Source organism: Typha angustifolia, chromosome 12 (genome assembly GCF_048772165.1).
Source record: "Typha angustifolia cultivar Huaian chromosome 12, ASM4877216v1, whole genome shotgun sequence".
Classification (NCBI taxonomy): domain Eukaryota; kingdom Viridiplantae; phylum Streptophyta; class Magnoliopsida; order Poales; family Typhaceae; genus Typha; species Typha angustifolia.
In genome coordinates this window covers 2250159-2277527 of record NC_133250.1, presented here as the reverse complement: position 1 = coordinate 2277527, position 27369 = coordinate 2250159, and the positions used below count along the sequence as shown (strand labels likewise).

General features: G+C 37.4%; 3 protein-coding genes across 4 annotated transcripts; 1 reads left to right on the top strand and 2 right to left on the bottom strand.

Annotated features, from left to right (window-relative positions):
- The first annotated feature begins 4520 nt into the window (after nt 1-4520).
- On the top strand, nt 4521-7334 carry LOC140771998 (large ribosomal subunit protein eL32z-like). Of its 2 annotated transcripts, none has more exons than XM_073113875.1 (5): nt 4521-4634; nt 4722-4760; nt 4907-5001; nt 6654-6835; nt 6946-7334. In XM_073113875.1, exons 3-5 carry the CDS (start codon nt 4912-4914, stop codon nt 7073-7075), a joined length of 402 nt encoding a protein of 133 aa, XP_072969976.1. In that variant the 5' UTR covers nt 4521-4634; nt 4722-4760; nt 4907-4911; the 3' UTR covers nt 7076-7334. The 2 variants fall into 2 exon arrangements, with proteins under 2 accessions (XP_072969976.1, XP_072969975.1); XM_073113874.1 differs by having other exon boundaries at nt 4524-4634; nt 4910-5001.
- A 1117-nt stretch (nt 7335-8451) lies between these two features.
- Nucleotides 8452-11261, bottom strand: LOC140771591 (chlorophyll a-b binding protein 7, chloroplastic-like). Its single transcript, XM_073113144.1, has 5 exons — nt 11116-11261; nt 10117-10305; nt 9974-10011; nt 9246-9760; nt 8452-8683 (listed from the first exon to the last, which is right to left on the bottom strand). The coding sequence occupies exons 1-5, from the start codon at nt 11160-11162 to the stop codon at nt 8666-8668; spliced, it is 807 nt and encodes a 268-aa protein (XP_072969245.1). The 5' UTR covers nt 11163-11261; the 3' UTR covers nt 8452-8665.
- Nucleotides 11262-23999: 12738 nt separating this feature from the next.
- Nucleotides 24000-27166, bottom strand: LOC140771962 (splicing factor-like protein 1). The gene is made up of 2 exons (XM_073113815.1): nt 24745-27166; nt 24000-24364 (listed from the first exon to the last, which is right to left on the bottom strand). Exon 1 carries the CDS (start codon nt 27104-27106, stop codon nt 24782-24784), a length of 2325 nt encoding a protein of 774 aa, XP_072969916.1. The 5' UTR covers nt 27107-27166; the 3' UTR covers nt 24000-24364; nt 24745-24781.
- Between the last annotated feature and the right edge of the window lie 203 nt (nt 27167-27369).

The following is a 27369-nucleotide window of genomic DNA, read 5'->3' as shown; positions in this document are numbered from 1 at the left end:
ATTATTCGACTAAGATGGCATTATTTTCTTAAGAGTTTAATCTATTTAAATTTTAAAATATTTATTATAAAGTACCATACATTGTGTATATATATAAATATTGAAATATTAGTGAGAAACTCTTTTTATGGTATTAGAGTTATTTCTACAATTCTACTGAGTTTACTTATTTTTTACCATAAACTATCTCTCTCCTCAATCAGTGTCTCATCTTCGACCTCCTCTTTAGTTACTCAGAATGTTTCTTCCCAATTCTTTGAAACTTACCCAAATCAATTAAATGGTTATGCCATACTTAATTCATTTCTCTTCTTTATGATCATAATATCTTAGGATATATCGATAAATCTTATATTTCACCTCCTCTTGGGTTACTCACAATGTTTCTTCCTTACTTCCTTTGAAGCTTAACCAAATCAATTAAATGTTATTGGTATGCTTAATTCATTCCTCTTCTTTATGGTCATAATATCTTAGGATATGTTGATGGTTCTTATGTTTCATCACCCTATATTATCCATATGAAAAGTTCTTCAATACTGAAATTAAATCTAGCCTTTGATATTTGGGAACGTCAAGATCAATTTAGAGCATTTTCTCTCTTTTCTGAAAGTGTTCTTTATCGTGCCGTTAGTATCCACTTTATATGAAGAATGAATAATCTTGTCATTAACATTTGTACTATCATCCTAAGTCCATGTTTTACACTTGAATAAGTCTTTTTTCTTAAATTAAGAAAAAAATTAAGAATTGTTGTTAAGTATTTTCAGCATGCTCATTCGATTGTCAACTCTTTTGATTCTACGACAAACCATTTAGTGATAAGAATCTCGTGCTCTCTGTCCTACGTGGCCTTGAATCTGGTTATCACAATTTTGAGACTTCTTTTCACATCGAGACTGATAATTTTTTTTATAACATTTGCAATGTGAATAAATTAATTATGATATGCATTTAATGCATCTTATAACTAATTGGCATGCATATATTTTATATTATTAAAAACTAAAAGAAAAACTAACCTAACATGAAATTAGCATGTAATGTTAATAATTAATGAATTAAGTTACCAAATATTAACTAGTAATTTCTTATAAAATATAAAACTTTTGATAGCAACCATGTCAATAGGATACCTTCTAATAGAGAAATGTATTTTAAAAATAGTGGAATACACAATAGTAGAATACCTTCTAATAACTATAGAATATATTATAATGAAAGTAAAATACTTTTTAATAGTAGTGTAATATTTACCTTCCATTTAGGCATATTATATGGCATGATCCATAAAAAAAAGTATTATAATGCAATATAAAAAAGATAAAGTCATCGTATAACTAGAGTTATAAAAAAAGCTTGTTTGCTCATGAGGTTTGCGAGCTCCGCCCGTTTACATCTCAGCTTGAGCTCTAAACAAGTCGAGCTGAGCTGCACTTTTTAGCTCAAAAAGTTAATCAACCCGCCAAGTTAGACAGCTTGCTTGAGCTTGGCTTGAATTAGTTTTATATTTTTTTAAATGTAATATATATTCTGTGTTTATAATTTTGAATTAATGTGTTATAGTAGAGTTGGCAATGCAAGAAAATAAAAAGTTAGGAATTGTTTTTATACGTACCAGCTCTTAAAAGATTGTAATGATATCGCTATAAAGTAAATAAGGAATAAAAGAGTTGGAAAAATTGAGCCTACCCGATAATTTTAGTGAGCCGAGTTGAGCCAATAAGTAATTTCGAGCAGAGCTAGCTCATTTATGCCCTTTCTTATAATAAGTATTTGCTATATCACTCTGTAGTTAAATAAGCATACTATATAAATTAGGATGATTCGCAGAAAAACTTTATAATATGTTATTATTTTTAGAGAAATGCTTGTAGGCCAAAATTTCATTCAAATTCAAAATATTATAAAGCATAAAAGCATACATCAAAAATTAGAAAGGAAGTATGTATTAATGATATAGCCATTCAAAACAAAACCACTAAGAAAATATAAATAAAATAAAATAATGAGCCCAACGAAAAATTACTATAAGGAGCTAATGAAGGTGAACACATGTCGAGCGCCCAATCTAGAGAATTTAGTATCAATATATGACATTTTTCTAGAGTATAATAATTACACTTTGGATATCATAAGAGATGGAAGAAGAGAAAACTAAAGATAAAAATATATTGGGTGGCTAACTTGAGAAGTTTAACAAAAGCATGATTGAGAAAAAAAAAACCTTTGCAAGAGCAAAGAAAAAAAAATCATAATCTGCAATCTCATCCAAAACTCACAATGATCTCCTTCACATTTATTAAAATAAGATTTACCTTTATTGAGAAGGTAACTATGGAAGGGAAAGCTAAGTTTGAGGGCCACTGAGAGAAGAAAATAGAAAATCTCCCATCACCTAGAGATTCTAAATGAGAGGAGGAAGAATAGCATTCCCCAACTATCGCTAAGTATCTTTATACCAAAAACTATGCAATATTGAGATAGGGGAGATGAGCTTTTGATAAGGGTATAAATGAGATAAACCTAAGTGATTTGTCACATGTGCTTTAAGCAATTTGAACAAAAAATAAGAGAAAAAAACTTATTACGTAAAGAAAACTAAAAATATACATCTTTTCTAAAATAAAAAATACACAGTACTTTGATTGCAAATGATCGGGTGATTTGTAGCAAAAAATCTTTTAGTTTTCTAATTGGCAAAAATAGACCCCGCATTATTAAATTACAACTTTTGCGTCTTTTTTACTGATTTAGTCATGACAAATTCCAAAAAAGACTATCGTGTCCTAAAAAAATCTATAATGCATCACATACATAATTTATACAATATACACTCTAATTTTCAATAATATACGTATCGGGATTTCAAAAAAATGGCATGCATCATCGATGTAATTGATACGCAATGCAAAAAGTATACTTTAATTTAAAAAGAAAAACGTCACGCATCACCTATGTAATTTATACACATTGTTTGTGCAAAATATAGGTTATAATCTTCAACGATGTGTGCATCGAAATTTAAAAAAAAAAAGCACCATGTATCATATATGTAATTTATACGTATTACTTATGAAAAATATACGTTCTAATTTCTAATAATGTGCGCATCAAAATTAAACAGTTATGTTGGGCTAGAGAGATGATAAATTAGTCTAGATCAGTAAAAAATGCATGAATTTGCAATTTGATAATATTGGCGCTTATTTTTTTTCAATTAAAAAACTGAAAGATTTTTTTACTACAAATCACTCCAAATGACCTAATATCTTTTACAAAAAATATTTAATTGTCTTAGAATTATATTACTAACTACCAAATAGCCTATTGGAAATTGTTAAAAATTATAAGTTATTATATTATAAGTTAATGTGATTGTGTTCATGTGCTCAAAGAGACTTATCTTATATGAGAATTTTCGAGTATAAATCCCAACAATATTGATATTTAATTAGGGGTGTAAATGAGCTGAGCTTGAGCGAGCCGGATCTAGTTCGGCTCAGCTCAAATTGAGCCGGGCCCGAACTCGAGCTTGATTAGAGGAGGCGACAACGACGACGGCTTGCTGAAGGAGGAGGAGGAGGTTAATGGAGACGGCGACTACGACGGCTTGCCAAAGGAGGTGGCAGCGACGGCGACTTGCCAAAGAAGGAGGTGAAGGCTAGATGAGAAGGTTGGAGGAGAAGAATGATGATGAGGTTGAAGGAGTAGGAGGAAAGCCGTTGCTTTATTCTTTCAGTTGGTGAGGTGTGCAATTAGAAAATATATCCCACAAGGATCCAAGCATTAAATATATATTGTACTTCTACCCTCCAGCCTAATATATATATATATATATATATATATATATTTATAATTAAGAGGATTGATGTGATAGAATCTACTCCTATCACTCCCTTATTTAACACCTCTTTGAATCGTCTTTGACACTAGGGCTGTCAGGCTTAACGAGCAGCTCGGGTGAAGCTCGAGTCCGGCTCGGCTCGAACAGAGCTGAGCCGAGCCCGAGCCTGACTCCCTATGACTAAGGACACGTGGCATAAAGAAATATTGCCACCGCCCACGTCGCCACCACCTTATCCTCTAATCGAGCCCGAGCTTTGCTCGGGCTCGGCTCGGGCTCGGTTAGGCTCAGCTCGAGCTCGGCTCGGGTTGAGCTGAGCCGAGCCTGAGCAACATTATGAGGTTCGAAATTAATTTCGAGCCGACCCTGAGCCAGAGCCGGCTAGCTCAGGCTCGGCTCGTTTACACCCCTATTTGACACAATGAGCCTATCGAATCGAGCTTGAGCGAGCCGGCTTCGGCTTAGGCTCGACTCAGAATTTAAATTGAGCCTCAATTTTAAGCTTAGACTCGGCTCAGCTTGAGCCGAGCCGAGTTATGCCTGAGCTTTAGTTGAGCCGAGCCCGAGCTACTCGTTTATTTTAACAGCACTTAATAGGACACTGTTAACTTTCAACTTCTCTCCCTAAAGAAAATTTTGCATTATAAAGAAATCGGTATTTAGTAGCACAGTACAGCAACATAATCCCCTGGCAGACTCACACAGAAGCAACCTTTATAAATCCCCACAAACCCTAGCTTTGACGCCGCCGTCTTTCGGGTTAGGGTTAGGGTTTAGAACCGTAGCTGTAAGCACATCTCCCTCTCTCTCTCTCTTTCCTCTTCCCCTATTAAGAGATTTGCGCTCTTCACTATCTATCTTCTCGTTTTTGCAGCTCGCGGCGTTACCAGGAGATCGCGGCCACTATTTGGAGGTAAACTCTATCTCGTTTCTTATCGATTTGGATTGTTCCATAGTTGCAGTGTGCTTGAAAGTTCGGGATTTTATGCGTTGTGGTTTTGTTTCGATAATGTGAGCTTATTGGTTTTGTTTGTTGTTCCCTTTTTTATTGTGTTGAAGAAGAAATGGCGGTCCCGTTGCTCGCGAAGAAGATCATCAAGAAGCGGGTTAAGCAGTTTAAGAGGCCCCAGAGCGATCGAAAGATCTGTGTCAAGGTATAATTTCTTCCACTACTTTGATTTTTTTTTTTCTTTTTTATCTTGTTACTCTTCTTCATTCCCTTCTTGTGTATGATGGGATCAACACATAGATAATTAGTTTATAGGATTGAGTTAGTTGTAGATTAACTACTTGTGATTTCTATCGTAGAGATACCTGTTATGTCGTCAATAGCTTTCTAGAGCTACTCACCTACCATTTCATGCCATAGGTGCCATAGGGTGTATATTTGATTGTAATCTAAAACTACAGGAGTAATTATGATTCATATCGATTGGATAATAGATTTATCAAATGTTTTTGATTTGTTTCAAATTATTTTCCCTTTATCAGCAGAGTTGTATTTGCTTCATGTGGAAGCATAGCCATATGTATCTCGTTGTTATCTTAAGGAAAAGTTGAATTAGACCTACCATGTTTGAGCCATTCTTGTATCAGCATGACATATTTGTGCAATATGCCTATGAGGGGCTTGTGTTACATCTTTCCTTCCTTTCTTTTTTCCCTTGAATACCCTGTTGGAAAGTTTGAATTTAAAAGAAACAAGGCCCGTATATCTGGATCAGCATTCAAAGCTCTAGTTGAGCTTGTTAGGTCAAATGCCTCTTCATGTGCAACATTTGTTGGAACACAATGATAAAGACTTTTCCATGTTGTTATTATGATATTAGTAATTCAGCAACTAATATAAGCTTGATTTGCCTCTTCTATATCACAAGATAATGAGACATTTCAGGAATAGGTGTACGCATTTCTTAAATAGCTTCCAATTCATTTTAAACTCTGATTTAAGAGGGGATGCTAACCAGAGGAGACGGGTTTATGATCATGATGACCTTACCCAAAGATTGTGTAATTTCTAGATGGAAAATTATTAGATAATAAAGCCTACTTTGATCCAAACTGAGAAATGCATTGAACTGTACAATCAGCCCTCTCCCTTCTGGATCTGGCTCTGTTGGAACCAACTAGTTTTAGTACGATGAAATCTTCTATAAATCCTCCATGTATAGATTTCTAACTCTATTATTTCTAAAGCATCTTGTACCATCGGTATCTATATCTATTGTTTATTTTGTACCATTGTCTTTGTGGATTACTTTCTTGCTCGTTTGTTTTAATCTTCCTATTTGAATCTTCATTTATCCTTGCTCTTTTTCACTCTGTTTTTATTAGTCATCTCATGATATTATGCTTAAAAGTAGAGAACAAGCTGCCAGGAAACCATTGTATGCCCTGTTATTCATGAATAGGGGAACCATAGGCTTGGTACTTTAAAAAAATAAACAACTAGAAGGAATTTTGCTCTTGTTTGACCTAAAATGGTGGAATAGTATTATCTAGCAATTGCCCTGCACTTTGTTCATCCAGAAGTTACTTACACGTTGCCAAATCCTTATAACCAAAACAGTTCTATCAATGCCCGTCAACCTAATGGACTTGTGAGCTTGTTCTCTGACCTGGTAAATTTAACAGCAATTGAGAAATTGATTCTAAGCCATTGTTTTTCCCAAGCCAAGTCACCTAGAGTAACCCATCCAGTTTCTTGTGCTGTGTTATTGCTCCCATACGTGAACATTTAAATTTCATGATTATCTTTGGTGCATTGTGGCTGATAGCATCTGGTTTTGTTAATGTTCTGTGACAGCCAAGTTGGCGCAGACCTAAGGGTATTGATTCACGTGTTAGAAGAAAGTTTAAGGGATGTACCTTGATGCCAAATATTGGATATGGTTCTGACAAGAAGACCCGACACTACCTGCCTAACCGATTTAAGAAGTTTGTGGTCCACAATGTGTCAGAGTTGGACTTACTGATGATGCACAATAGGTATGTTGTTTTTCGATGTGCTTTCCTCAGTAGGCTTTTTCCTGCATCGGTTGTTTGATCCATCCTAGTGTTGCTACTAACAAGTAGTGTTTGCCCACCAATCTGAGCAGGACTTATTGTGCTGAGATTGCACATGATGTCTCCACAAGAAAGCGCAAGGCAATAGTTGAGCGAGCTGCTCAGCTCGACATTGTTGTTACCAACAAGCTGGCCAGGTTGCGTAGCCAGGAGGATGAGTGAGCCGCATGCTAAACCCTGTTCTAGGGAAATCTTAGTATCTACATTAAAAACACAATTTGCTCTCCACTATGGAGATTTTGCCTGCTTTTGCTTGGATTTGTTACTCAATAGTCATTTGGTTTACTGTTCGGCATTATTGTCTGTGGTGCTTAAAATTCTAATATGTTATTGTAGTTCCTCTGTAATTTTTTTCCTTCTCCCTTTTCCCATTCCAAAATGGTGAAAAGAGTTTGCAGTTACTATCCATATCATTGTGCCCTTTTTGGTTCAATGCTGTCACTAAGAGTAGGACACAGGACCTTAGTTGTTAGAGTGCAAGCTGCTTTTGGTGCTCATAATCATCTGTGAGTATATACTTATATTGTTAAGACCATGAAACCATTCTGGTCAATAGAGGTACTGGAGAATTAGCTCACACCATGGATTTGAAAGGAATAAATGCTGTAGAAAGGGGTACGATGGAACGGTTTAGTTACCAACTTGGTCATAGGGGGAATCATATTTTATCCTTTTATAGTTGGGCTTAAATTTATTTTACTTCAATATAATATTATTTGTGTCACTTACCTTTTGTAGTTAGTTATATTCAAATTGAAGATTGAAGATCTTTTTTTTTCTTCTATCATATTTTATCAAATCATAGATTAAATTTGAAGATATTTAGATAAAATTGTGGAGAATTACGAAAGCTTTTTGGCACATAAAATAATACCGATCAAATTTATGATAACAAAAATATACATCTAATTTTTATATTTATTATATCTTTGTTATTTAAAATTAAATTGATATTGTTTTAAATATATTGTTAACGGCTATGATTAATGCATTCATTTTCTCTTAGTTAGAATTACAAAAGTCAATCAATCCATTTGATAAATTAAGGATCACGCTATTAACTAAACATTTTTAAACTTGTACTACTAAAATACCCTTAGAATAAAGAATATAATAATTAAATATTAAAATAATTAGGTAATTTTGTAAAAGTAAAAGAACCTAATGAAAAATGACTAGGTTGTATGGGTTGCTAGTTTAGATTTGGTGGTTGGTTAACTGGTTCACCGATCCAATCACCTATCACCTAGCCCGGTCCGGCCCCGATGATTTGGTGGTTGGTTAACTGGTTCACCGATCCAATCACCTTGCCCGGTCCGGTCCCGATAACTATGGTAAGATATACCGTTCAATGTCCTTTTCAGGTTATTTGTGAAACACAATTATTTAATCTGCTCATATTTCTCATATGTTACTGGATTAGAGTCTTCTGCTGTTTAGCATCTTCCCCTCATGTATTTATGTTCTCAAAATTTATAACTGACGAAGATTATGCTTGAGTTCCCTTGGATTTAGATATCAGAGTTTCAGATATGAAATTCCAACAAGACATTCTTAATAAGATAAGATAAAATAAAATAAAAATTTGTACACCGATTAATTGTTACACATTACACATGAAAGGCAAGAAAGCACTATTTCTTTCCATTGATACAAATAATCCACGTTGGTTACAACCTCTGGCATCATAGCTCTTCCAATTCCCACATAAGAGTTGCATCAATACTTCCCCAAAAATAGCTGCACCTTTTCTCACTTAGGGGTGAAAGCCTACAACATAAAAAAGAGTTCAAAGTTAGCCAAGAAACTACACAAATATTATTATTTAATAAAAGGTTAATTACACTTGAAAATTCTCAATTATTAGGCCATTTTCTCTTTCACCCCTTTTTATCATTTTTTTCCTCTATAACTGGACTCCCCCTTAAGTCCTCAACTATTAGGCCATTTAAACCATGTTTAGCGTATGATAACGTTATAGACTAACTAAATCAGCCTCTTCTTCAACTTATTTCCCTCTTCCTCTTCTCCCAAATCCAAACTCTAAATATGCTTACAAAACCTTCAGCCTTTCTCCCTTCTTCCATCCAATGTCTTCCTCCATTTTTTTCTTTCCAACTCAAATCTTATATAAATACTATCACCAGAACCATCACCACCACTACCACTAATCTCTTTGCTTACTGTCCCTCAACAACTTTACAAAGCCTTCAACAAGAACCCACCATGATCTTGATGGTGGGGATCACATTTAGAGGGTCTGATTGTTTCAGCCAGTTTAGAGGGTCAATTAAGTTGTAGAGGATTAAGAATTGAGTTTGGAAAGACTTACAGCAAAGATAGTTGCATGTCCAGGGTCTGCAAGGTGAGCAAAGAGGTTGTCAATAGGTCCAGTTCCAGTATATATGGCCTGGAACCAAGCACCCATCACGGCCAACATTGCCAGCCTCCCATTCTTTATCTCTTTTGTCCTCAGCTCCCTTATCTTCTCCGGCGATCCGCTCCCCCACCCGAGGGGGTCGAACCAGAGGCCGCCCGGGTACCCGACGTCAGTGCCGGTGAGCTTGTTGTTGGGGAAAATAGGATCTGTGTTGACGCACCCCGGCTTGAGGATGTCGGCCCACCGCCGACCCTCGGCCCAACCGATGAGGATGAGCTCAATGATGAAGAGAGTGGTAGTGTCTGTGAAGTACTCTTGTTCGCCGGCGGTGTACCATGAAGGGGTGTTGAGGATGCCCAGCTTGGTGAGGAGCTCAGGGATGAAGATGCCGGCCGCGCCCAGCATCGCCCACCGGCAGTGGACGAGCTCGGCTTGCTGGTTCCATCTCAGGCTTTCAGGGTCAGAACCTACGATGATGATGATGATCATCATTTAATAACTTTAAAAACTTGTACATTGATTAATTTTCAAACCGGAGAAACCATGAGAACTCTTACAGGAGTATATACAGGAAGAAAGAAAGAAAGATATAAGATTTATATTTTGAAACATAGTGAACGTAAACTACCACTAAGTTTCTTGAAATATATATATATATCTTCGAATGTGTTTGGACTCACCAAGACCCAAAGGATCGAATCCAAAGTCTCCTGGAAGGCTGCAACCAAAGATTGAAACAATATCCTTATAATCATTAATCATCATCAAACTAAAGTTAGGGTGATATCACAGAAAAGATCAAGTAAATTAAGGTGTTAATTACCTGCCATCAAGCCAAGGGGGAGGGGTGCTTCCTGGGAACCAGAGAGGCCTCTCAGAAGCCGCGGCGGCCGACACTGAGAAGGCGGCTCGTCGTGCCACCTGCGCCGCCGCCGACTTCCCTTCCCTTAGCTTCCTTCCACTAAGGAAGGATGCATTTGTTGCACTCACACCATTTCTGCTCTTCTGAGAGCTGAACCATATAAATTGCCAATTAAATGCTTCAAATTAGTGTGTCACTTATGAATATATAACAATATTTGGTGGATATATTCAAAACATCATAGGAAAAATTAGACATTTTTTTCGTGCATTTCTATTTAGTATCAAACTTTTATCATATATTTCTTGGGTTTTATTTTTCGTTGCATTTGTATCCCCCAACAAAGTTGATCATTTGCGTGTGTATGTATATATATATATATATATGCTTATCTAAAATTTCATACTCGGATGTATAGCCTTCAAAACTTATGGTTTTTTCATTGTTGCAGTTATTTTTTAGCAACTATAAAATAACATTTTAGTAATTTAACGGGCAAATAGATAGATATATCTTTTAACTAAGAAGAATGTATGTAAAGAAGAATATGAGTAGGTTGGTCTTTGTATAATTAAGTTGATAAAATTTTAATGCTTAGTTAGCTCCGAAGAAAAGCAAACCCTATTTTCTTACTAATCCCTCTACGTTGGAATCACATATAACCCTAATAGTACGGACCGATTTGTTAGGGTCTCGATCCGGGTGCGATCGGCGATGATCCCCAGCAAATCGATCATACGCATATGATGGGTCTGATCACACTTTAAAGCAGATACAAAAGAGTTGCAAGATTTGAGCGAGCGTGATCAGAACCATCAATAGAGTAGAATTAATATACCGACGAAGATCCAACGGACGACCCACGTTGAAATATTAACTCCGAGAAATTTGAGCCTAACATTTTTGGGAAGGTAAAGATTATAAAACATAACATAACATTGATAGGAAATCTATTCTTGCCTGACTATTGCTGCAATAGCAGAAGAGGAAGCTGAGACAGAAGCCATTGTGAGATGTTCCTCTCTCCTTAATATGGTGTGTGAGAGGGAGAGGGAGAGAGCATAGGGATATAATATAAGGGACTTGGTTTTAATGCCTTTGGAGTGGGCTTATCTTGGAGAGATAGGAGGATGGTCATGTGAATCTCTTATGTTATGACACGTGGCATAGAAAAATCTAATCTCGATTGTCTCTATCCTCTAGATTCTGGCTGACTTGGATGACTCGATGATGTGGCTAGAATCCAATCTCGACCGATATGGATGCCCAAGCAAATCCATCCATCCATAATTAATCTGTTTGGGTATCTAAAAAGTCTCACCCAGCCCTTCTTGGAGGTAATTGGAATATATATATATATATATATATAACTATAGAGACATATAGATCTAATTTTAGGGTTTTGACCAAACTAGCCCTGTTCTAATTTATATTTACCGAAGTAGACCACCCATCAAACTTATTATTAAATGAGGTCTCATTTACTGTAGCTCTAATAAAAAAACTAATCAACAACGTTTTATCTCTAAGCAAAAACGCTAATTAGTTCAGTGTTTTTGTCTTGTTCTAAAATGCTCGCTAGTTTAGTATTATATACATATAAATTCTTTTAACTTAATCTTTCAACAATAAAGGAAAAAAATTACCTAAGATAAAAATGCCGAACTGATTAATATTTTTAAAAATACTAATTAGTTTAGTGTTTTTATTAGAGCTACCGTAAATTAAATCGCATTTGGTCAAAATTTTGAGACATAGTCTATTTCGGTTATAAAAAAAGAGAGAGGCTAGTTTGGTTAAAAACCCTATAATTTTATATCTATTAACTGTTTGAGGGATTATAAGTTTTCAAAAATCTAGAGGTGAATTTTGTATAGCAAACTAATATTGAGTCACAAAATTCAAAATGGCATTTCGAAATTTTTTTTTACCACAATACACCTCGTGATCTAATAAATTTCGTAGTTTAGATGTTCATATAATTACTTTTTCTTCTTATTTCAAGGAAATATATGTGAATATTTATTTTAGTTTAAGAAGTATATGTTGGTAATAAAAAAAAATTCAAAGAGTATATATATAAAACAATAATAGTTTAAGAAATCTAAGTAGAATTATTCTTTTATTTTTGTAATATTGATAAGGAACGTAATATGGGTCTCATGTGATGGATTGGAGAGAGAGAGAGAGAGAGATTAATAAATTGAGAAACTTATGTTTTAGACTTGTAGTTAGGTACATATCTAAATTGCTCCAGTGGAACTTTTATTTGTGATACTTACCAACCTTGTAGCTTTAGAATAGCTAAAAACTCACTAAACTAGGCACCATTTAAAAAAAAAAGAATCTGAATAGATGACCAATAAACCTCTTTTAGACAAGCAACAGCCAAATTGCTAATAGGGAGTGATTACTGACAGAATCAACGAATAAATTTAAAAGACATTGAATTGAGATGATTTAGATTAGATAAACCCCCCCCCCCCCCCCCCCCCCCAAAAGAAGCAGATAATCAAATCTAAATTGGGGTTTTTTTTTTTTTTAATGAAAAGCCCCTAAACTGATAATTCTATTGAATACAATTAGGTTTTACAAGCCTATTACACAAAAAAGAGCGCCCTACTACCGGTACAATATGGAAAAACAAACATTAAGCTCAAAGGGCAAACAAAATCTAAATGACTAGCTAAGTTTAACTTTATCATGATCGACATGGATCATGAAGTAGAAAAGCTAGCAAACCTATAAATAAACAAGAGCGAAAATAAACATTAAACCAAATTGACCTAATGGCCATTAAAAAGCCTCCTTCGCCTTCATCCCTATCGGCCCTAGCAAGGAAGGGAAGATGAATCAGCTTAAGGCGATGGGCGATGAATCAAGCAAGCATGCAACAAGGCACGATGACGACAATGGATGAGAAAGGAGCAAGCAGAGAGCGACAACAGAGAACAAAAGAGAGGAGAAGAGGAGGGCGAATATGGGAAGGAGTTGCAGGGAAGACGAAGGAAAGCTCCTACTAAAGGAGGGAGATGAAGAAGGGATCAAACACTTGCAAGCTATCACCGGCGATAAAACTCTGAAATGGAGCAGCTCTCAAGTAGACCAGCTGGGAGACAAGATCTAAATTGGACTGAGAAGGTGAAAACATTGTTTGGAGCTCATGCTGCCGATGAGTTAATAATTGGCATATCCCTAAGCAGGGCTTAGGGTATAGGTTTGTGACATTGGTCTATTTAAGTACGTGTAAGTTTATAAAGGTAACCTAATTAATTAAATCTGTTATCCTAAACAATATATTGCGTTTTATTTGATATCATTTGTAGTAGATAAATACAAACTTAGAAAAATTCTAGGAATTAGTATTTAACACCCTGTTGTACCAAAGAATCTTATCTTTTAATTAGATTTAACACTTGAAAGTTTTCAAATAACAATATATCTTTTAAGAATTTTATAACCCGTCCTATGATTTCAGTTAGCTTAATTTTCTCAACAAAAAGGAAACACTAACAATGACTTCTAATTTATCTAATAAATGATCAGTTTCTCTCTTCTTGGCTTATACACCAATATTCATCGTTATGCCATCTTTCCCATTTCGGTGGGGTATAGATCTGGGAAAGGATATTAGATTAGGACTTTGGAAAAGAGAACTTTGGTTTAGTGAGATATTAAATTTAAGAATAAGATTTCGATTTGGTAAAATGGATAATGTAGAGGCACTCTATATAAAATAACCATCCACAATTATAATAATATTAGATCACTTCCATCTAAGTCCATATGAAACGGGGAGGGTGGGGGTGTCACTGATGTTGCTCTGTGATTCATTTGCTGTCGAAATTATCTGGAGTGTTCAAATAGAATTAAACCTCAGATGCATCCCTCAGGGTGTTGGAATTACCCCCTTTCAAAAAATATTATACCCACTTATCTTCTTCCCATAAGAATGTTTCCACGGATTTAAGCCCCAAGCAACATGCTCCATTGCTAAAATCTTATTGTTACACTAATCTTATCAATGTCAACGTCAATAGCTCTTAACAAGTTTCCATCCTAAACACCCTCAAGAACTAAGGTGCCCTACGAGAGCAATCTCTAGGAAAAGAGGATTAGTAACATCAATGTAGATATATTCCGAAGCTAATAGATAGAGTTGCTGCCAAATATTGACCATTAAACTAGTTGGAATCAGTTAGATATTATACCAATCTACCATCTTCAGTACAGTTCTTGAGGTAGCCAACAGCAAACCCTCTAAAACATGTTATACCTTCAGTCAACAAAAATGAAGTAGCACAATTTTAACCTAATTTGAAATTAAAATAACAGAATTTGATCAGGTTAATTTTGATCCTCAAGACGAACCACAGCAAGCCTAGAGCACATAGCAAGTCAACCCTAACACCTACAAGCAGAGGATCAGATCAATGGACTTTAATAACTAGACAACATAAGAAAGTTCGGCGACACCCAAATCATTGACTTGGCAGCAAAAGTGCACATCCAGAGCATAAATTGAACCCCTATGTTTATCAGAGAATACAAATTTGGTATAAGTTGTTTTCAATAACTGTAATCAAAACAATAATTTCAGATACTTGCAAAAATGATTACTAAACTTTATGGAAGAAACCAAACTAGAGTACCTTTATATGTCGAAGAAAATACCTATCAGCAGTGATCTCAATATATAGTGGAAAAAAGCATTAATTATATATGATGATATAAGTAAACAAGCAGTGGCATATCACCAAATGCCATTATTGTGACGTCGACCACCAGGCCATGAGGCTTCCCGGGGTGTGTTTTCTATTTACATTCCCATCCTCGATCAAACTTGCCGTCCCAAGCTTCAAAAGGGCTGCAAACGGCTTTCGAGTAAAAGGTAAACGGTAAGCTCTTTCAGGCTGCGAGTTTCATTCTACCACCCAAAGTAAAAGTTAACCTCTTTCAGGCTTTTCTGCTGTCCTCAGAAAACAGAACATCTTTTCTATGAAGTACAAGATATACTGAAGAGAAAGGGTGATAATAAACAGCAGAAGACCCACATATTCTCCTGTTAGAGCCAGCTATTATACTTGGTCTACATGATTTGGATTAATCAAAGCAACTTAAACAAGAAAAAAAAAAACTCAAGTATAGATGGTCAGATGAAACTAAACATAGGAGTCACCTGACATCTGCTGGTGATAGGCTTAAGCTAAAATTTAGGTCAGTTCATTCATAAAAGAGCGCTAAGACAAGAAAATATCCTGAAATCAGATAGAAATTACTCACAAAGCACCTAAAGAGCATGTTGCCAAGAGAATAATCTGTGACCTACAACTACAAGATGCCTTTATTAGTGGTGGCAAATAAGCTCTTTAGCTCATGAGCTGCTCCTGCTGGAGCTCACTCAACTAAATAAACTAGCCAAGCTCAAGCTCAAAATTTGAGCTCGTCCATTTAAGATGAGATCTCAAGTTCTAAAGCAGAGACTAATTATGATGATCTCTTCTATCCATCGGCTTTTTTAGGGACCAAAGGATACTAAAATACAAGCAGCAACTTAGAAAATGCAACATAGTAAATGTTAATGCAATGACATGAAACACTGGTCAAGAAGCAAAGGTCGGCAACCTTGCGGTTTATAAATAATAGATTGATAAGCACACACACACACACACACATATATATATGTATATTGAGCTGATTCAATGATTCAAGATAAGCTTGAGCTCAGACCCAAAGTACTAATACTGTCTTCCTATCAAAGTATCACCTTTGTCTCTATCACTTCATACAACACTACTCCATATCGAAATAGTCCACATGCATTCACATGTCACTTATCTAATAATAGAAGACTGGATAGGCTTATTGATCAATTGTTTTGGCTAAATTACACTTTTAACTCCCTGAACTATGACAGAGCCATAATCAAGGTGAGCTGGCTGGGTACTTAAAGCAACCCAACCTCGAACTTTAGCCTTATTAATTTCGAGCTGAGGGAGCTGGTCTCCATATTAGAAAATTTTTGACTCAAAATTAATGGCAACGTTGAAAAACAAATTGGCACGCTACTGATGCATTCATCTCTATGAGTCAACAAGTATCGTGCCACTGAATCACTGGTAAAGATACAAGAGAAGTTTCTCAACACTCCTTATTCCAAATTAATGAATTATGTCAACCTACAACAACCTTGTGCTCTTCAAACCGCATGTAGAAAATGTACCAAATTGGCACGCTATTCAAAGGGCCAAATTCAACCTGGGAATCCAAATCTAGAGGGTGTGTTGCTCCATCCTGACCAACACTCTCGGTGCCAATTAGTGCTGCTCATCTGGTCCAACTAAGCCCGTTCAAACTTGACTAGAAGTTTTCGGGCCACAACCCTGCCCAACTAAATCCTGACCAAAAGCTAATTCAATCAGGATCATGTTTATGCTCTCCTAGCATAGCCTATGAGCCATTGCCCAACCCATCCAAACCTCAAAAAGCCTAATCTAATCATCTTCTTCTGTTCTCCCCTTTCATTCTCGATCTAACCGCCATCTTTCTCCTCTCTTCTCGTCTTCTCCTTCTCCCTTCTCACCATTGTCCTCCTCATCTCCTTCCCCTTTCTCGCCTCACCTCTTTTCTTCTCTTCCTTTTCTGTTGTGGCCACCTTTGACACCTCCGATGCCACCTCTGCCTCCAATACCGCCACCGCTATTTCTTCTCGGTTTAGCAAACCCGATAGTTAGACCGAGTTCCCAATCCATGGCCCAACCTGTGAGCACCATATTGCCAATGGCACGAAAATCTCACTCAATTTGTTTATAGTCGTGGATTATATTGCTCGTTTTAATTCTTTGATATTGCAACCTAAAGTTGATTATATTCTCCCAAATACCATTAGTCTTTCATAGGACTAATTATTCCTAAACAATAACTATCAAGGGTTCATTAAATAACTTCACGGCAATGATTCCTATCAGTGAGTAATGGATAGTACTGATGACGCCTAATATATATCTTAAAGTTCCTCACAATTACCATCCAATGTAATCATTGTTTCCATTTTCCTCTTTTAATAACCTTAAAAACAATATAAGGTTCTCGTCCTTTGCAATGTGAAACAAAACACAAATACAACCACCTCCTCTATGGCAATTTGTGGTGCATCTAGCTGTTATGACCCGATCTAGGATACTAACTCGCAACACTAGTGGTGCGGCTAGGAGGAGCTAGATCGGTTTGAGTTCTAGTGGGGCACTCAAAGTATGGACGTGGCTTGGTGATACTAGAAGCCTAGAGCAGATCTAGGACGTATGAAAAAGGCAAAGATGCTGGAGAAGGAGGAGGTCAAGAGCGGTAGAGGTTTGAATGACATTTAGGGGCTGAGCGATGTGGTTTTAGCGACACCCATGAGGAGTTTCGGATTGGGTGGAGTTGCAGGTCAAGCAATAATGATGAGGATGTGGTGGAGATGAATGTGGTAGATCTAGAACTCAGATGAGAGGTATGGATGTTGGTGTGAGGCTATTGGAGGAGTTGGTAAGGGGGAAGAGCGGTGGAGTGATATAAAATGGCTTGATTCGATATGCGACGATGTTTGGGTAGATTCTACGGTGGACATTACGAGCGCGATTTTAGAAGATCTACCAAATTCTCGTGCAATTTCGATATGTTGTTCCTATGAAAGAGAGAAATTTAACGCATTCAAGATCTCAATATTTGGCTAGTTAGATCGAGAGATATGATCAGAATAGTGACAGGAGGTCTAGGAGCATAGGATGGACGGGGCTGACAATAAGATGGTGATCAAGGGTGAGGTATGGTCTGGTGGTAGCCGAACATGGTAAGGAGATAGGGAAGAAAGGGAAGGAGGTGGTCGATGCTCAAAGGGGACAAGAGGCCAACGGAAGGAGGGAGGTGCCCAGCAGCTTGAAGGGCACAGCGGCTAGGTTGAGAACGTGAGAGGGGAGGAGAGATCAGAGATAATAAGTCTACAGGGAATGATTCAAAAACATGATTAATCTTGGTTGCACTTCACAAGCTAACCGATTAACCTGAACCACTTAATTGAAACAAGTTCATGACTAATCCAACATCCAATCAAATTAAGACAAGCTAAACTAAAACTAAACCAATTGCTGAAATAAATAATTCGTTAGATAAATGGCTCAAGCCATAAACCTAATGTCCACGAGGTGACCAATCTAACCCGGATCACATCACTAGCCCTTTCTGATTTTATTGTACAATGCAATTAAAAGTATCCACATATACCAAATTCATTTATTCTTTTGGACCTCCATAAAATCCAGAAAACTCAGGCCATTTATCCAAAATCCTTGTTATTCTATATAATAGCCAAGTGGTAGGAATGTATCACCAGAAATTGTTGTAAGACCATCATATAAATTTACACCAAAACTTCACATTGTGGACTCAACTAGCTGTGCGTGCATGTAAACTCCCAGGAGCATCTGATGAAATTCTGAACAAAAGAAAACTTACATTCCACAAGCATGAGAAAACTTACATCCCACAAGCACGAGGAGTACTGGATCTCACAACCTTGCCTAGCAACAAAGTTCAAGAACAGCACCATATTTACTCTACAAAAGGTTAATTATCTTTACCTATAACATATTGAAGTTGTCTGTTGTTTCTTTAGCACTCACATAAATCATGTAATGTCCTGAGCATTCTAACTACATGCAACAAATACTTAATTTAAGATATTAGGAATTAATGTTGACAGCTAACATGGCAATTATAACATATAGCTAATAGATAAAACACAATCATTATTATCTTTGATGCCCTCTTCCCTCAGAACTGGATCAGCTTTAAAACATGATTAATGGCAGGAAGACTACATGCACAGGTGCTTGATTTGAAACATGGCTTATTATACATATGTAAGGCCCACGATTGTCGAAGAAAAACTACCCATAATTGACTAGCCCATTAAATCTCATCTTATAACAACCTATTGTCCATTGATTGTTGATTCAGCTTAACAAGCACATCCTAAAGATAAAATGTTAATTTTCAATTCAGCTATAGAGCAAGCATCTCCTAAAGCACATTTGAAATTTCCTAAAAGGGGAAGAAATCTAGGAGAAGAAGATAACTGATTAAGATTATGGGAAAGTATAAACAAGAAACAGAATTACACACCAAAATGAATAAGCATGCTTGTAAAATTTATCAAGGAAATCAAGAAAATAACATTCTGGCACAGAACCATAAACTGCCAGAACTATAAACAAGCATTTCCATTGTAACTATGATTAAGTGTTAAATCTAACTAATGGATTAGACAGTACTCAGAATTTGAATATTCTTTTGATCTCACTTTCCTAATTATCTTTATTTATATTGAAATTTATGTACAATAAATATAGCCAGTACCCAAAGAAAAGTAGCCAAACATCACCTTATAAATCAAAATATTGGGAAAGAAAAGGTTGTCAGATAACTCAAATTAATCTATTCCTGTGCTCTCCAAAAAAAAGAAATTTGAATATTATTGGCTAAAAGCATAAAGCCTGAAACTCAGGAGCCACAGAAGTGACAGAACAGGCCAAAACCACAATACCACAAGCGCAGTTAAACCAAAATCAAAACTTAATTGTATGGTAGGTATAGCGGGTGGATGGAGAGAAAAACAAATTATAGGGCGTGCAGTGCAAAGATTTTTACTTTTATCAACAAATGGCAATATAGAGATATTTATCCTTATTCATAAACAATGTTCTACAAGCAACAGCAATTTTAGGGCAGTCAAGGGATAGATAGCACATAAGTAGTGGGGATGCATATGCGTTTATATTTAACAGTCCTTAATAGATAAATATAGGCAAACCAAGTGAAAAATGAAGAAGTAAAGGATCTTGAAGAGGATGGAAGATAGACACTTCTTGTTGAGTTGTTGTATATGCTAAAAAAGTTCTAACAAATATTAGAGGAGATTACATTTTTACCCCCTATGGTTAAGCCCAAATTTACTTCATCCTCAATAGATTTTTTTATATCACTTTACCCGCTTATAGTTATATTCTGAAATATTATCTTTTTTATTATATTTAACCAATTTATAAGTCGAATTTAAAAATATTCATTACAAAGTTGTAAATAATTGGAAAAGGTTATCCATCAGATTTCAGATAAGGAAGATATCACAAATATTTAATATATTTGTCATATATTAACCTTAAATCTGATCATCAACATTATTTTGAAACCATTGGAAAGCTTTTCCAATCCTATACAACTTTATATTTAATGTATATCTTCAAATTCAACCATTTGTTTGGTTAAAATATGATGGAAAAAATATTAGTTTCAATTTTAATATAATAATAAGAGGATAAAATGACACAAATAAAATTATAATAAGGTGAAGTGAATTTAAGCCTAACTACAAAGAGGTAAAATATAGTTTTCACAAAAAATTATGTACTAAGGTTCCTATAATTTATATGCAAGTCCATGGAATAAGAGTGGCAAATTTTGACTCGACATGAACCTGAAAGCTTTAATGGATTTAAATTTAATATAAAAGAGTTCAAGTTATAAACAGGCTTACCTGCCTAATCTAATTATTAAACAGGACGTGCTCGTATTTATTACCTAAACCTATTTAGGTTCAACCCATTTATGATGCGCCAACTAACCCGACTATGACCTGAATAACTCGTATCACCTAAATAACCTATTTATAACTCGAAAACCCATGTATAACATTATTAACCCATTAAATGGGTTAAATGGGTGACCTTATAATTTGTCTAATAAACAGGTAGTATTCGTGTTTAGTATTCCAAGAACCTTTTTATTAAATATATATTGTTTGAATTGACTTAAGCTCGACCCTAACCAACCCAACATGAGTGCCACCTCTACTATGTAGGTTAATGCTATGCAAAGGAGGCATAAGGATTGCAAATACATGCGGGTGCTAATGTTGTGAGAAACGTCTGTTGTATACAAACAATTACCCCAACACATCGCACATAGGTGATACATGGGTGCATATACAAGCGCTTAACTAGTACATGACATTTACTAAATTATATATAGTGAACCATTTCATATGCACACAAACACATACAAGCATCATATTTGAAAACTTATATTCACATAAAGCCTCGAGCTGGCAAAGAGATTTGTGCGTTATAGGAACTTTTGAATATTATTTTTCATCCAAAAGGCACTAGTTCAATCGAGACATAGTAGTATAAAAGTCACCTGCAAGTTATTGAGGCATCCAACTTGCCTAGACGAGCCACCAAATTCCGGCAAGGTGACCTGTCTGCATTCTATGGCCACATATAGACTATGCGGGGCTATGGATCGCCACTGCCTAAGCAATTGCCTTGGCGGCCACATAGTCCCGCTTTTCAAAACATAGGCTACCTAGAAGGCAAGTGCACAAACTGCTTACTCTTTAGGAAAACAGATCATAATAGCAATGTTAACTTCCATGTGCATTTAAATTACTAATTTGCAAATAAATCAAAAAGAAAATCACATTCTTTATCACTATTAAAAGGTTAAAATGGGTTGGAAACTATTTGATTAGTATGAATTTTATATCTAAGTCATTTTGTCTAGACCAAGATCAATATCCATATCTAGATGGTCTTTTCAAGATATGAATATTGGGCTGGAAAAAAATTACTTGAACTAATATTCGTATATCCATATATTTAGAACATAACAAAATAATGAAACAATATTAGAATAAACTTTATTTTGTACCTTTTGCATAAATCCTTATAATATTTTCTCTAGATTCTGAATATGCTAAGCATTTTAATAATATAAGACTACATATGTTCATATAGTTTGATGTTAATAAATCTGATATATTTGTGCACTTAAATATGTATTCCATATGGTTAAAATTTACCGAGTTAATTATTAATATGGCTTTTTGTATATCTAGAAAAGAGAAATGGAGATGGATAGGGTTTGTCACTAACCAATCTGTATCTCATCTGTTTTCACCCTATCAGCATATGATATCACCAAAGGAGGTGGGCAACAAACTTATTTTAAACGACGAGTACAATATACTCTATGGTTAGTTTAGCATCATCAAATTAATGTGTGTGTGTGTATGTGTGCGTAAGTGTGCAGGTGCAAATGAGTTTCATATGATCCAAACTCTTAGTTTTGGTTGGTTCACTTCAACTCTCAGAGAACTAGAACAATTTGACCAAAGCAAATTGGTTTTTGCCCAGAATGGACGAAGCTCAAGCCGAAAAGATCACTATTGCTCATTTCGACCAAAGAACAATGAGCTTCAACCTTGATTCTGGATATGTTCCATTAGAAACCAATATATTTCGTTCAAAGAATGAAACCATTAGAAGTAATTTAGAAAAATAATGACATGATTGTACAATTGCTACCATAATTATACAGAAATCTACTTGCAAAGTTAAGCATTACCATGGTCATCATAATTTTACTAAGGCCATCTAGCTGACTTGACAGTTAAGAGCATAAGGCTCCAATGTCCTGTAATGTAATGCAATCAAGGTAATAATGTAACACTGTGGGCACAACTAATATGGTAAACAATTGCTTTACATTTTATATCACTATACACATCAGAATTATTTAGGCTTCCTATTTATTGTAGTGTTACTGTTCAGATTCTGATCATCCTAAATATTGCATGTCTAACTATAGAAAGACAGTTCAACAGGTGGAGATACAACAGTTAGGCCCAAATACGTTATTGTAGTCTCATTCCAGCTTGCAGCTGATAAGGTTATATCCATTCATTTATATAAGTTGGTGCACCTACAGGTTGTATTAATTTGAATTAAAATCACAATCAAAGTTATATCCTGTTCTGATATCTCTTTTTTTCACAAAGTAACCACTAAATATAAACTTAACATCAAGCTTCAACAACATGTTAGCACCCATATAATATGGAAAATAAAAACCTACAAGTGATACAATCCTCTAACCCTGTCACTTGGCACCGATATTAGAATTACCAGCTCTTAAACTGCAGAAAATATCTTTACTGAACTCCGTTATGTGAACTACCAACACCTTACCAAGCTTCAGTATATTTCTTGACCCAGCCACTTGTTCCACTATGTTTATCAGCATTTCCGAAGTTCCACCAAGTCCTATAGTACTTTGAAAACAAGAATGTCATTTTTAGCAAGATGGATAGAAATCTAATGAACATAAAGAAGCCAAAAATCAAAATCAAAATCTTACTGTAAGTTATAAAGAAAACAATAAAGGAAAATGAGAGGAGACCAAATAACTATGGATGCTGAAGCCACATGACACAAAAACTATGTAACAAGATGCGGATTCCACAATAAAGTGGGACAGGCTTGACTACTACAGAAATATAAATATAAGATATACTAAACAAGTACCCACCTAAATTGTGAGCAACAACACATAAGGAAGAGGCTGGTCAACATATAAACATAAAAAAAATGCAAAAGAATTAATCTGTGCATGTGTTAAGCTTCTCGTGTACACCATTTTACATCTATATACCAACAATATCTGGTGAACAAGCACTTACTGAGTTACTGTTCACGTAGCTTGTTTCTAATCGGCCACATATAAGCTGCAAAAGAACTTCAGGCAAGTGATCCAGATTAAAAAGAAACAGAAACCTCAATCAAGATTTACTCAAAAAATCAAATATTATACCAAAGACTCTGATTCCAATGTGGCGGAAGGCCTGCATGAACCATGAAGGGTGCCAGTTCTAACTAGCACCGGGAGCTAGTGAACTCACAAACCACAGAGAAAATTAGAGCAACCATTATAACTGGTGGCCAGAAGCAGTCAGAGTAAGAGTTAGCAGTCCAACATAAAAATGTTACATAACAAGTTTCAAACAAGATTAGTAAATAGCTAACAAAGATGTCCCAGAAATTCCATATGAAAGCAGGTATGAAGAGGCTAGTATCTTCTGTAATGGCCACAAGTAGACCCTCTCTGCATGAGAAAATAAATTATAAAACCAGACATGCAATATAATTGTCAACTAACAAATATATCAACTTTCCACCACGGCAATAGTCACTAGTTCTTTCCGTTCAGCAGTCTCTGCGATGGTCATAACAGTACAGCAAGGTTAAAGATGTGAGTCCCAAACTTCCAACTAGGTCAACTTATAGAAAGAAGAAATAAATCAGGTTGACATTAGCTCCAAGAAACCTCAAGCCTGCCAAAAAATTCAATGATCACCAAAACACAAGTTAAGAAACGCCAAAACTGATATCACTAGAACATAGCAAATATTTGCAAGTGCAAACTAACAGAACATTTCCGATATAAACTAAAGGTATGTGCAAAAGATGGGTCAGCGAGTAGCAGCTTCTTAACAATCTTAAGCTGAACATATCTCCTGCTCAATAAGAAAAAGGAATTGTTGGATCCCTGAAAGGTGTTATATTCTCCAGTATGAGATTAAACCAGTTTTCATGAAAAGATTAATTTATCTTGAACCAATTCTTGCAGATATTAAATATAGAAGACCCCATTTGCAGTTAGTCTTTAACGTTATTATAAACAGAGTAGTAAAAGAGGAAGTCACAATATTACCTTTTCCTGATACAACAGGTATTCGCAGTAATTGGCATCACTTCATCTCTGACATGAACTTCTCATACTCAGTGTCACCATAAGAGGTTGGCTGCTCTGCAGTTGATGAAGCCTGAGGAGGAGGTGGGGGCGGGGGAGCATTTGTAGCCCATGGTGCAGTTGCAAGGCTCTGAGAGGGATCAATCGTCTGAGGTGGAACTGGTGAAACAGCAGGATAATAAGGTGCATAACCGTAAGGAAGTGGCGGATATACAGGCATAACATTTGGAGCAACAGAAGAGCCATATATGTTGGCGGGCACAGGCTGAGCAGGTGCTGCAGAACTCTGTGGCTGACCAGTAGGAGGATTCTGCATTGCTTCACTGGAAGGCATGTTTTGAGGCGCAGTGCCGGGTGGAACAGTCTGAGGTGGTGGCTGATACTGCATGCCGTAAGGAGGAACTTGTTGGCCTTGAACAGGGGTGTACATGCTAGAACCTGGCGGTGGTGGTGGAGGATACGGTGCATAAGAAGGTGGAAATGGTGCCCCCCAAGGAACCGGTGCATTGACATAACTTCCAGGAGGCGGTGGTGGCGGGTTAGGAAGAGGCCCACCAGTCATATAGTGCTGAGAAGGATAACCACCAGCTGAAGGATCTGAACCAGTGTATGTTGGTGCCACGGGAACCGGAGGACCAGGGGGCACAGTGGGCTGGGGTGGCTTACCAGCTACTCTTACAGCTATAACTCTCCCTTCCAGATGATAACCATTCATAGCAGCAATCGCCTGATTCGCCTGAGTCATGTCGGCGTACTTCACAAAGCCGTAACCTTTGCTAAGCCCTGTAGTCCTGTCCTTGATAACCTTGGCCATCACAATATCCCCGAAGGATGAGAACAACCTGATAAGTCCATCGTCGTCAAGAGTTGGAGGCAGATATCCGATGTACAAATTTGTCTCATCATACTCTTTCTTAATGCCATTGGCAGCTGTGGCCCCAACTCCGCTACCACCAGCCCATGGAGGGTTGCTTCCCGAAGTGCCCGAACCAAGAAGAGGCACTGCTGAACTCTGCTTCGTAAGAGACTCCGGAGCACTTCCGCCTAACTCAGCCAAGAAGTTCTGGTACTCGTCATCCATCTTCTTGACTGAACCTTTCATGGGGCAATCAATCGTGGGATGGCCACCATCCCCGCAAATCTTACACTGCACATCGCTCTTAAAAGTAGTAGTGCGGGCAGGGCAAGCGAACTGCCGGTGCCCAGGCTCACCGCATAGCCTACAGAACTCATCGTCCCTTATCGTGCCATTGAGGGCCGCAAGCTCCCTCAACTGCTGCCTCTTGTGCTCGTTCAATACCTCATCGACCGGCGTCAAGAGCTTTTCCACCATCCCCGCGGCAGCATCCAGCGCATCCTGTGTCTCAGCCTCCACTAGAACATGCAAGTCCTCGTTCTCCGACGGGTCAGGCTTCAGGTCCCGCTTCTGCTGCAGCTTGCCTTCCTTGATCGAACCCTTGCCCCGGATCACGATTTTGGCGCCCGTCTCCTTCTCCATCCGCTTCTGGGTGTTTCCACGAGGGCCGATGATGAGACCGATGAAGTTGTAACCAGGGTACTCCTTCATGGGGATGTAGAGCTTCTTCTGGAGCTTCGGGGGACGGTAGTCGGCAGGGGGCTTGAAAGCAGGGTTGCGGCGGATGAGCTGGGAGATGATGTCCTGCCGCTCTTTGTTGAGGCGCTCACGTGCTCGGTACTCGCGGGTGTTGATGCGGACGCCCATGTTGTCGTAGATGGGCTCGGGGGACGGGGAGCGGGCGCCCTCGGGGCGGTCATCGAGGGGCATGCCCGACTGCAGAAGGCGGCTGATCTCGAGAAGGCGGGCGTTGAGGACCTGAACCTCCGGATCCAGGTCAGAGGTGAAATCCTTCATAAAGTCCGGGAGCTGAAGCGCCGGCTTCGGCTCCTCCTCCGCCCACCTAGACTTGCGCTTGCGACCACCGGTGGAGCCGTCGGCGCCGGATCCACCATCTGACTCAGCCGGCGGGTCCCACCGGCTTCGACGGCGTCGGCGGCCACTTCCGGCATCGTCCTCGCCACCGGAGACGTCCTTGTCGGCGCCGCCACTATGCGTGAGGGCCTGGCCGTTTTCGGACACCAGAGGGCGATTGATAACTAGGTTTTCTTGAGATGTTTCCCGCGGACCTAGGGTTTCGGGGGGCGGGGGAGGGTGGCAATCGTGATCTAGGGTTTCGGGGGGCGGGGGAGGATGGCAATCGGGACCTAGGGTTTGCGGAGGATAGGGAGGGTACGAGTCGCCTAGGTTTAGGGTTTCGTGGTTGTTCTTCGGGGTTAGGGTTTCGATCGAAGCGAATTCCTCCATTGGAGCGCCCAAGAGACGAAATTCGACTGCAGAGAGATGACGAAGCGAGAAGACTGTAGGGCATATATATATAAAGTGGAGAGGCGGTTTTGGTAGTATTAATAATACAGTGAGTGGTACTAAATACACACGAGATGTAGATCTCCTGAAACAAAAATTTGTTAAATATTTTTTTACCCCTCTTATAAAATTTTTAAACACTCTATTTATTAGGGCTGTCAAAATAATCAAGCACTTTCTAGCTTCGCTCAAATCATTAAAGT

Excerpts from the sequence above, each read along its gene's own strand:
- LOC140771591 (XM_073113144.1), bottom strand. The coding sequence starts at position 11,162 with ATGGCTTCTGTCTCAGCTTCCTCTTCTGCTATTGCAGCAATAGTCAG. Across the intron at positions 10,012-10,116 it reads CCCCCTTGGCTTGATGGCAG|CCTTCCAGGAGACTTTGGAT; the intron begins GTAATTAACACC and ends CTTTGGTTGCAG. Across the intron at positions 9,761-9,973 it reads ATTCGATCCTTTGGGTCTTG|GTTCTGACCCTGAAAGCCTG; the intron begins GTGAGTCCAAAC and ends TCATCATCGTAG.
- LOC140771998 (XM_073113875.1), top strand. The coding sequence starts at position 4,912 with ATGGCGGTCCCGTTGCTCGCGAAGAAGATCATCAAGAAGCGGGTTAAG. Across the intron at positions 5,002-6,653 it reads ATCGAAAGATCTGTGTCAAG|CCAAGTTGGCGCAGACCTAA; the intron begins GTATAATTTCTT and ends GTTCTGTGACAG. Across the intron at positions 6,836-6,945 it reads TTACTGATGATGCACAATAG|GACTTATTGTGCTGAGATTG; the intron begins GTATGTTGTTTT and ends CAATCTGAGCAG.
- LOC140771962 (XM_073113815.1), bottom strand. The coding sequence starts at position 27,106 with ATGGAGGAATTCGCTTCGATCGAAACCCTAACCCCGAAGAACAACCAC.